This window comes from Rattus norvegicus, chromosome 5, assembly GCF_021556685.1.
Source record: "Rattus norvegicus strain SHRSP/BbbUtx chromosome 5, alternate assembly SHRSP_T2T, whole genome shotgun sequence".
NCBI classification, from domain to species: Eukaryota; Metazoa; Chordata; class Mammalia; order Rodentia; family Muridae; genus Rattus; species Rattus norvegicus.
In genome coordinates, this window is record NC_141538.1 from 138324402 (window position 1) to 138336158 (window position 11757).

General features: G+C 42.7%; 1 protein-coding gene across 1 annotated transcript; it reads right to left on the minus strand.

Annotated features, from left to right (window-relative positions):
• Positions 1-8035: 8035 nt before the first annotated feature.
• On the minus strand, positions 8036-9043 carry Olfr1330-ps1 (olfactory receptor 1330, pseudogene 1). Its single transcript, XM_087551775.1, has one exon. It carries the CDS (start codon positions 9041-9043, stop codon positions 8036-8038), a length of 1008 nt encoding a protein of 335 aa, XP_087407901.1.
• Positions 9044-11757: the final 2714 nt, after the last annotated feature.

The window sequence follows — 11757 nt, forward strand, 5'->3', positions numbered from 1 at the left end:
CTGAATGCTCTCAACAAGCACACTCCTTGGAAGAGATTCTTGGGGGACAGAGCAAGAGAAAATGTCTGACAAATGGAGAAATGATGACATCCATTTTGGACCTAATGGGGGAAGATACTCAGTTCAGAGCAAAGGAGTTGAGGCAGTCAGGGTCTGACATTCCCATTCACTGACCCTCTCTGACTCCCAGTGACACCATGTTTCAGTGTCACTTCTATTCCTTCCTCACCTGTGTATATAGGACCTGAAGCAAGATAGCCACATGAGCATTTAAGAGTCCTCCAGGACAAGTCATCACTGGTGGTCAACAGTGTCAGTCCCCTAACGACTGAGTGAAGGATCTCACCCAGGGAGTTGTAACCCTTAAACACATAATGAAACTTGGTTTCCAGATATATCTTGTTCTAGAACACTCTCACTTGAACTCATTATATCACTGCCTTGGCTCTCTCTTCTGTAAACCACCAACAGTAACCTCTTCCTATTTGGGGTTGCTGGAAGAATTAACCACTTGGAACTACTAATCCTGAGATTCACACATGAAAAACCAGTTTCATAAAGGTGAGCCAAATTTGAAGCAAGTTTAATTAAAAACTGGTCAGGACCAAGAACTCTGGTGTCCAGGTCCACCTCTGGGTTTCCAGGACATGACTGCTGAATCATGTTTTGTAGAGGCTTAAAAATGTGAAACTCATAACTCATTGCACTTGCTCTCAGGTCCAATCAGGGTAAGTATACATCTTGATTTATTTCCTGCCTCCATAACTCCCACCCATATGTGATCAAGTACATCCAGCACACCTGGGTCAAACACATTTCTTTTAAGGGGAAAAAGAAACTGTGACTTGTTACTTCCCAAGAACTACATCTCCCAGCATCCCAGGACATTACCTTGTCCTTGGGCAGTTAGGGCATGCAGGGTAACTCTGGTTCTTATATTCCCCCCTTGAGTTGTATCCTGCGTTAAATTCTTGAGTGTATCATGGATACCTGTTAATATTGGTAACTAATAATCATCAGATTTTTGGTACCCAGACAGGAACAGAAAGATCAAAGATCCTTTGATGGCCCACAATAGTTACTATCTAGGAGGAAACTGGGAATGTGAGTGGGAGCCAGCCAGTCATTTATTACATCTTAGGTCCCCCTTTTGTAATATTTTTAATACATCCAGATTATAATCCTGACTAGTATGTGTAGAAATGAAAATTTTCATTTAGTGCCATATAATACCTTTTTACTCTGCATAGAGCAGGCCAAGTGTCCTATCATACTATAGAATTAATTTAGTTAATGAGCTGCCTGTTGATAAACCTGGGTCATTTTCCTTGTATGCCGTTTGTCCTCTGTGCTGGGTAGTTTCCTTTTCACTTAGCATTTGAGTCTATTGAGAGACAAGGGATGATGTAATATCTTTTGTAATTAGTTCTAGGTAAAACTAAGGAATCATTCTCAGGGCTCAGGAAGACTGAAAGGCTAGTCAAATGCTGGGCAATGAGGCATTCACCAGAAGCATCCGAATGGCTGACCCAGCTGAAGGAACAAGGAGCAATCACATTGGCTGGACTGACTCACATCAGCCTTCCTCAAGTCCAGAGCTCAGCAGATGGATGTCCACAGCTGATTCCTGGAGGATGTCTGCCAGCTGATTGGAAATCTGCTGAGACAGAAATAGACAAGGACAGAAGTTAAAGTTTAGGAATTTAAAGGAAAACCTTATATTTGGAACTCTCGACTCAAGAGTTCTAGTAAATGCGGGATTGGGTCCTCATAATGTTACATGATATCTGATTATTATACATGGAAAACCTAATTGTTAGCAAAATACAAAAGCTTAAATAGATGTCAGAAGCAATTAAGTGTGTCCCACAGAGATGCAGTCTGGGTTGCCTCTAAGGTCCTCCATAGACAAGAATGCTAAAGAATGCAAAGTTTCTGCCTATTTTAAATAAGTTGCTTAGGAGAGGTTTGTAGTCCTCACTCTATGACTAGAAATCCAATCAGCTGGATGGCCCTGAGTTCAATGCCTATTGACTTGATTTGGCTTGGAGCCCCTCCCACCATGACACTGACATGGTTCGGCCTGCTGAAGATATCAGGGAAGAGCTAGAGGCTTCTTTGATAACAATTGCACCTTTGAGAGCTCTCTCTGTCTCTCTCTGCCTTTGTCTCTGTCCCTCTCTGTCTCTGTCTTCCCCACCCATTACCAATAAAGTATTTCTGAGCTAAACAACCCCTTGCTTGTTTTTAGTTACTTGCTTTAGGTCATACCTTGAAAACACAGACAGAAGGTTAAATAAAGCCTTTTCCTATCACTAATTACATTAGTACTTAGCAGAACTACAAGAATAGTTCTGAACATATGAACTCTTAATCATCTTTAACAGTTTATATTTAAAAAACAACAACTTCTGAATTGAAGGTCTTTTAAACACCAAAGGTTTTCTTTTAATCTGGGATCTAGTCCATAAGGAGACTGGCAACACTTCCTTCCTGGCCCTTACATAGTGCACCATCATGTAACACAACAGTTTCTTGTATGACTCGGTTTACCAAAATAGCTATGGCTTATCAGTGTTAGCCAAAACAAGGCTGTTCGATGTCAGTGTCTGTTGCCCTAAAGAGACCATACATGAGGAGAGGCCGTTGCCTCTTAGGTAGGTCACTGTCTTGCTGCATTGTAAGATAGGAATATCCCAGATGTTCACAGCTGCGGCCCAATTCTTCAACCTTTTATTTGTCTCTTTCTCGAGATTGTATATTTGTAGGGATGTGATAAAATATATTCAAATATAAAATGTTCCTTAGCCTTATAAATTTAAATATCTTTAAGAGGTCTTACTTTAAAAATATCTAGTTCTTTAATTTTTCTATACAATTCCACCATTTCCTCTTGAAAAGTTTAAAACATCTCAGCTGTGTACTCTGCAATGTCAAAGTAAGGAATCTTTTATTTCAAGAGGGAACATACAGGGTATAACCATAATGTCTGCATAAGACAAAATCAAGAGTCAACAATGCAAACAATTTAATGCCCAATATTTGGGATTCATTTATTCATTATTGTGCTTTTGGACTTTTCTAAGGGACCTGAGGGGTAGATGTTGAGGAGGCCCAATCCACATCGATGGATTCTGGCCTGGGCGGTAGCTGAGCTGCTCATCCACCCATGTCACCAGGGCCAGCTCTACTGTGCTTCCTAGATGAGGCATAACATCCTGCCCTCATGATGTTGGGAACAGCTCTCCATGTACCATAAGCTGGGAATGGAGAAAGGGGCAATGGAGGGCATCTTTCCTGTGCTCATGGCACAGCATGGCAGACAAGGGTGGGACCAGAAATCCTCAGCTTATGTCCTTTGGTCACTCTTACCCACATCCTGGCCACCAGGGACAGATCTACTGTGGTTCCCAAATGAGGGGCAGGGCTGCATTCCCCATTCCCAGCATTGAGGCAGCTCTCATGAACCCACGAACCCAGACCTAGCTATCCCAGGCTGCCCAGGTAAAGGGGTAGGACCAGCTCTCCTGGGTTTGATGGCCAGCGTGGGGCAGGGCTAGCTCAGCACATTCCCATGGCCTTTCGTGGTAATATGGTTTTCTGATATCAACACAGACCTCAGCTATGAAGCACCTCAATGGTCCCAGCAGCAACGTGGGTCCAGATGTCACCATGGCATCAGATGGTTGTACAGGCTTTTTGTATCTCTTGTCCCTCACTGCTGTCGACCACTTCCTCCTTTCTCCATAGTGTACAAACTCCTGAGCTTCACGCTCTCTCCATTCTCTCCTCCACATGCTCCATATTACCCATCTTTCCATCATATTTGCTCATCTTAGTGGTGCCTGCCACTGGTACCTGGGTGTCTTTCTTCCAGCCACACCCATGCAGATGCTTTTTAACCATAGAAAGTTCATATGATAGTTTTAGACAATTAATTGAAACAAATAATCCCTTTAGCTATTCTGATTTTCTCTTTCTACCTATCCCAACACTTGACCCCAGATATAGAGACTTCAAAAGCATGGTTGAGTCTAGAGAAGGATGAGCCATAACCCAGTCTCAGGGCCTGTTCTTCAATAAAGCAGAATAGCATAAAACCACTTTAATATTATCTATACCCACATGCCATTTCAATCCTTGCTACATTGCTTCCAGTGGCCAGAAAGCCCAGAGAAAAATTCTGAGTACTGGCAGCCAACTAGAGGAAAGACAGAACAGGGACTTTACATATTCAAAACCAGAGACATACAGTATCCACCATACATTCGTATATCCATTAAGCCCATTGCAATTCTGCCTCGGCTCCATGTTTGCAACAAAACTTATGTAAACACCAGAACACACACAGAACACACACACACACACACACACACACACACACACACACATGCGCACACACGCACACATACACACACACATGATGAAACTTTCCAACAGTACAACCAACAGACAAAACTCTCCTATTTCCTTTACTGTTTAAATTCCCAGGGAGAGCTACCCTGGTAGCTGCCATAGTAAGTGTTTACAGGCACGGCACCAGAGCTCTAGCCACATACTGGTGCCAGAATGGAGTGACTTGCTTGTAGGCTTTGGCACAGGCAAAATCTTTTCATGGCACAACTTTTCTTTAAAGCTGCACATTGAGCCCAAAGCCTGGTCACGGGGCACAGATTGGCCACCTACAGCCATCTAACGCTATGTTCCAAGAGCTCTGCTTTTTGAGGATGACCTTTGGAACAGCATTACGAAACATAAGTATTGTTGTTTGTCCATTTAATTGACATGAGACAGAAAGACAGGTAAAGATATAAGACACATAGAGAAAACAACAACAGAAAATACAGAGTCAAAGTGACAGCAGAAAACAAGATAACAGCAACAACTGGAGTCATTTAGAGGTCTACCAGTCTGACCAACAGAAAGTCTCTTAACAAACAGGGAGCTCTGTTGTCCTCCCAGCACAGCCCAGGCACTGGGAACACATTGGAGATCTGGCCTCTGAGTCCTCCTTGGTTCCTAAACCAACACTGGGCCCCTCTAAGCCCTCAGCGTGGCCCCAGGTAGGCTTCTCTGTGTAGTTCAACTCCTGGTCTCACCAGGTCATCCTCAGGGTCTCCAGGCAGATAAGAAGACAAAAACTGATAGTACTGGGTGAACTACAATTAAACAAAAATATCCAGTGAGCCATGGGACAGCTCCCTTTGCCCTGGAGAGGGGTACATAGACCTAAACAGATCCTCCCTGTTCCCAGATCAAGGAGTTACAGTACCAGAAAAGAGGCAGAAAAATGCCACAGCAAGATTAAAAAGGTGTCCGTGACTTAACAAATGGAGCTCTCTCCAACCTCCAACCTGCAAAAAAAGACTGTTTACTATCACCTTTCTTTTTTTTTTTCTCTTTGCTTGGATTCTTTTTATTTTGTGAACCAGTGAATTTAATCAGAGCCCTCTCAGTGTTGAGCCATGTGGATATATGCACAGGAGCTCAGGCAAGTCACCAGCAAATTCACTTCTGAAAACATTCACCTTCTGCTTCAACAACCAGGAAATTCCAAGAGAGAGTCCAGGCAGGCTCCAGGTCTCTAGTACCCATATTTGCCTGCATGTTAAGAGACTTGGTTTTGTTCCTCCCTGTACTGGCAACTAGCACAGCTGTGAGTCCATGAGTGCAGCAGACATGCTACGCTCAGGAGATAGTACTTCACTGCACAGCTATACATCACATACAGTCCTGTATCTTCTTCTGGGATGTTCCTTGAGCCTTGAGAACCATAGAATGGACATTCCATGGAAGGCTCAACACCTACCCAACTAGACATTATATATTCATTCCAAGTGTTCATTGTATTCATATATCCCTTCATTCCAAGACTATCACCTTTCTTAAACATGACCTTCTCCAGTGTGGTCCAAAGGACTGAAGGCATGTTCCAGATCCTTGGATTAATATTCTGAGGTGCTAATCCCCAGTGTTATCAGCCTTTCAAGGGTCCCAGAGTGAAGGATGCAGTAGATGGTCCATCTCACTGGAGGACTTCAAAGGATAATCCTGAGACAACCAGTAGTCCAACAGTTGGTCAAACTCAAATGATCCCTTCAGGTGATGTGGACATAACACAATATGGTCTGTAACTAGCATGAGTTTGTGCTTCCCCTCCATCTACCCTAGGGAACTTCCCATAGAGACCAGACTATGGAGAAAATGTAGCAGCAATAAACCACTTGGGCCACTTTTTCAAGCAATCTTGTGTTCATGGACCATTAGAGTTAACTGTGTGTGCACAGTGACATTCTGAGGTACATATCACTACCAGATTTGGGACCTTGTATGATAAATAGCACATAGTTCATCATGGGCAGTGATTACATGTAGTCATTTAATGCCTTCTGGTTCCTTCGATACTGAACTTCCTGTTGTTAAGATGCCAACATCCTATAATTCCCTACAAATTCTATGTACCTCTAGCATAGTTCTAGTTCCCCCTTTTTCAAAATTGCCAAAGGATTTTAAATGTCAATAGAAATTGCAAGCACCTCAGAAGAGGCAAACAATCTTGAAAAAAGAAGGGTAGAGGGTTTCTGATTTCCAATCTCAAAGCCATGGCAACCAGAAGAGAATGACATTAGCAGAACTTTCACATGGAATTTATTCAAAAGAATCTGACACTCCAGATCTTGAAAAGACACACACAAGAGAGTTGTTGACAACCATGTTGATTAAGCAATTAAGAGTTTTAAGGCCTTTGTGTTGATGGTCAGACCAAGAGTGGGCTAGAGCTTCTAAAGAACCTCTTGGTGCCCAAGTTCAGGAATACAGGTTTTAAAAGCAAAAAGCAGTGAGATAGATCAGAGTTAGATGATGGTCAGAATAACCTTGAATTGGTTATTCCTGAAGAGAATTGTAGGCATTTTAGAAATATCTTAACAATTATTTAGAAATATCTTAACAATTATAATTAACAATCTCAACACATATGGACTATAGTCAAGGACATGAGAATCTCAAATGTGTGGGCAGATGTTATAGGGAGAAATAGAAGGTGGAAAACTGTGTAAACAAACACAAAGTGGAGTCATAACAGGATAGCATTGTTATCATCTCAATATAAGCACTGAACTGTATTGTCACCTAATAAGATTCAAGAGTGTAAGTATCATGCAATGAGACAAGCACCTTTTTCAACAGATAATGGTGAGAAAATGGATATCCACACACAAAAGAATTAATTTGGACTCTGGCCACATATGGTGGGCAAAATTACAATAAAATGAGTCAAAATGTAAATGAAACTTTCAAAATATAGGAGAAATTTTCATAACCTTACATCAGGAAATGACTTCTGGAATATATCCCAAGAGACAGAGTTAAAAGTGGCTGAATTGGATTTTACCAAAGCAAGATCTTTTTTTTTTTTCTTTTTTCGAGTTGGGGACCGAACCCAGGGCCTTGCGCTTGCTAGGCAAGTGCTCTACCACTGAGCTAAATCCCCAACCCCTCCAAAGCAAGATCTTTGTGATACAGCAGGCTACAAAACTCCTGTTAATGTCTCACTTCTCTGTACCAGAAATGTACACACCAGACCATTGTCATTGTGTAAAAAGTCATATGGCTTTTATTGCTTCTGTGTGGGAGTAAAATAAATCGCAACATCTGGCTGTCAGGCTGGAACATGATGCTTTCTTTGGCAGAAGAATGTGTGACCACTATTGAGAAGCTTGGGTGTTATAGGTTTTATGCATTATTTCTTTCCTTCTGTTCTTGATGTATAGATCTGAGACTGACTATGCAAGGAGACTTGAAATCTACCACTAACAAAAGCAGGCCCCAAGGGAGCCATTGGATTGAGAATCACTGATGTTTATGTTTTCTGTTGCACTGTGGTGTAGTCATATCATCAATACAGTATTCTATGTTCATGAATATTGTCCCCAGCTATTAAGGTATATGTTGGATCAAATACACAATACTGTTCTCATACAACAAGGACACTGCATGCTAAACACAACATTATATCCAATGTTCATCTAAGGATTCACCATCCTGGTCCACAAGTCCACCTGCCATAAACCATCACCTTAAGAAATGCCCTTTTAATGTCCTTGTTTCTCAGACTGTAGACCACAGGGTTGAGCAAGGGTGTGAAAGCATTGTAAAAGAGTGAGATCTGCTTGTCTTGCTCAGGAGAGTAGCTGGAGTTAGGCCTCATGTAGATGTAAGTAGCAGGAATGTAGAAGAGTATAACTACAGTCAGGTGGGAGGCACAGGTAGAGAAAGCCTTGCAGCGGCCCTGGGTGGACTTGATCTTCAGAATTGCCTTGGCAATACGAATGTAGGAGGTCACAATGAGGGAGATTGGAGTGATAATCATAAAAACACTCAATACCAGGTCCACCATCTCAATGAGGTGGGTGTCCATGCAAGCCAGGCTCCGCACTGAAGGACCTTCACACAAGTAGTGGTTGACCCTGTTGGGCCCACAATATGGCAGACTCATGGTGAAGAAAGTATGCAATAAAGAGGAAAAGAAACCACAGATCCAAGACCCTGCTGCCAACCGTATGCACAGGCTCCAGTTGAGGATGACAGTATAGCGCAGTGGATAGCAAATGGCCACATACCGGTCATAAGCCATCACAACAAAGAAGGTGCACTCAGTTATACCCACGGCACCAAACACGTACATCTGCAGCCAGCAACCAGCAAAGGAGATGGTCTTAGAGTGAGCAAGAAGATGCATCAACATCTGGGGCACAGTGGTGGTGACATAGCTCATATCCAACAGGGAGAGGGTACAGAGGAAGAAGTACATGGGAATGTGCAGCTGTGTGTCCAGACAGACCAGCATGATGATGAGCCCGTTGCCCAGGACTGAGCTCAGGTACATGAGAAGGAAGACAATGAAGAGGATGCTGTTGGTTGTGGGGTCACTGGAGAAGCCAAGCAGAATGAACTCAGAAACCCAACTTTGGTTGTGCACCGGAATCATCCACATGGTGGAGGCTGTAAGAGAATCCATTATTCTGTGTGTCACCTGACACATGCCAGTGATAGAGGGAGAAAACATATACAGGCTGTGGAGATGACACAGAGGTGAAGCACTGAGTGCTGTTCTAGGGGACCAGACAGCTCAAAGGTGTGTCTAACCCCAGTTCAAGGGGATTTGCTCTCAACTCCACAGACCAGACATACACATGGTACACAAACATGCATGTAGGCAAAATATATGCATAAAATAAAAACAATAGTTTTTATTCAAAAATAAATCAAGGCTGGGATGTGGCTTGTGAGCTCGGTGGTCAGATCCTCTGCACTCTCCTCAAGTTGCTGAACCTCCCAGTGCCTCAGTCTCCTCACCTATCCAGTGAGGCTGATGGCAGTCATGGCTCAGGATCACTATGAACATCTAATGCACCTCACAGAATTCCTGGAAACACCACATACACATGACAGGTCACATGCCCTCTCACACTCTGGATCCATCTGCGGGAAGGCAGAGACAGGGGATCCCGCAGCAGCAGGGCTAGTGACTCTCACTGAAATGATGAGCACTGGGTTCAACTGAGAGATGCTGCTTTAAAGAATAAGGTACAAGCAATTGAGGAAGAGCCCCATGTCAATTTCCAAACACACTCACACAGACTCACATAGACACACACACACACACACACATGCGCACATGCATGCAGACACACAGCCAGTTACATGTACATACATATAAGACATACACAAAAAAGAGTAAACAAACAGATGAAGCAGGTAGAACCTATGTCAGTCTAACATAGGTCAACAGATATAGTCATAATAGTAAGGACAGATGTACTTGCATGTAATATGCTGACATTGTAGTCTTCCCAAGGAATGCTGATGGATCCTGCCAATATTCAAGCAGGAAATTTTTTTCTTCCTTTTTTACTTCCAGGGCCCTCTACCAAAGAGAAAAATTAATTCTGGATATACTGTGAATTCGTGTGGTAAATCTAAAATAATTACATTTTTTAGAATCAAACATGATAAATATACATACTTATAATTTCAGAGTAAGCCAAGGTAAAATTTTTTTAAAGACCACTTTCCATGGAGGGAAAATTCATGGTAAGCAAGAAAACGAAAACAAACTACTCAAAATATTTATACAAAGACAGAAATGCACAAACATAACATCAGATGCTCCAGGAGAACAGAGAACACGACTGAAGGCATTTCACGGAGGCAGCTGTCTCTTAAGCACTCATGAAGCATAAGAGATTCTCACACCATTACTCATTTGGACATTGCAGAAGAAAACCTCAGAGCCACACCCACCTCTGCTTCTCAGTCTCACATCCCCACACACCTACCAGCAGGGCTGCAGTAACACAGATCTAATATTAACAACTGAGACTAAATCCAATGGGGTAGAAAATTAAAATGAACCCTTTAGTGTGCACTTGGCTTTGTTCCCTAAGGTTGAACACATTCAATGCATTGCCCAGCTATACAAATATTAAATATAATTCTGAAACAAATGTAAGCACATAGACACATACAAACATGATCAAGGAAAGACTTGTAAAAGAAATTTCCAAACATTACTCTAAATGGTCTATGCTAATGACCAATCACTGCTCATCCCCCTCACAGCCATCCTTTCACCTAGGTCAGGCAACCACTCTATCCTCTGGCATTTCTGTATTTGTCTCCATGTGACCCTTGCCTCTAAATTTTCCTTCTTCAATGCAGTCTTTTTTTTTTATTTAAAATTTTTAAAAAAATGCCTGGGTAGATGGCTCAACAGTTAGGAGCACTGGCTGATCTTCCAGAGGTCCTGAATTCAATTTCCAGTATCCACATGGTGGCTCACAACCACCTATAATGAGATCTGGTGCCCTTTTCTGGTGTGTCTGAAGATAATGACAATGTACTCATATTAAATAAATCAGCCCAAAAAAATCTTAAAAATTTTTTTTGTTACAATGCTCTTTGACCACATTCTTTTCCTCCCCCAACTTCTCCCAGATCCTCCCCACCCAAATTCATGTTCTTTCTTCTCCCAAACTCTCTTTCAGGAAGAAAAAACACCCATAAGAAACAAACAAGCAAACAAACAAAACAGAAGCATGGGATCACTTTTCTGTTGACTAACTGCTCCTGAGCATGTGGCTTACCTTGGTGTGTGACTGATTACAAATTTGGCATGAGAGAAGTAAGTGGGAAGTGAGGTGGTCCAGCCTCAGAGCCTGGCTCCCAGTCACCTCCTTCTGTGCTCTGGAACACAGGCTCTGAAATGGAAGGTGAAGACAGCAAAGTCTACACAGTGTCCTCTAGTCGAGCTCATTGAGATTCAGCACAGAGTAGAGCTCCGAGCACAGAGCTGAATGGCTACCCACAGACCAGTTCTCCTGGTGAGATTTCCCTCTTGTCCGAGTGTGAGGACCCTGAAGTCTGCTGAGAGGAGAAGAATCCAAGGAAAGAGTATCGGAGGTGGGGTTTCCATAGCATGGAAACCCCATTTGGTCATCTACCATCTATTATGTTTTCTCAGGCCACTGGCCTCTGACTTAGCTTACAGTATTTCAACAGGCCTGATAACCCAAATCTATGAGTCCAGTACCACAGATGAAGACGTCGGGATTGAGTTCCAGCCTAGATGATGGTAGCCCCAACCTACAAATTCAGTGACTGGAAGGTCTTAGCGCCAGGAGTGTAAAGACAATTGGCACTGTATCATGAGTTTGAGGCCAGGCGGAGCTACATTAGACTTACATGCCTCACCCC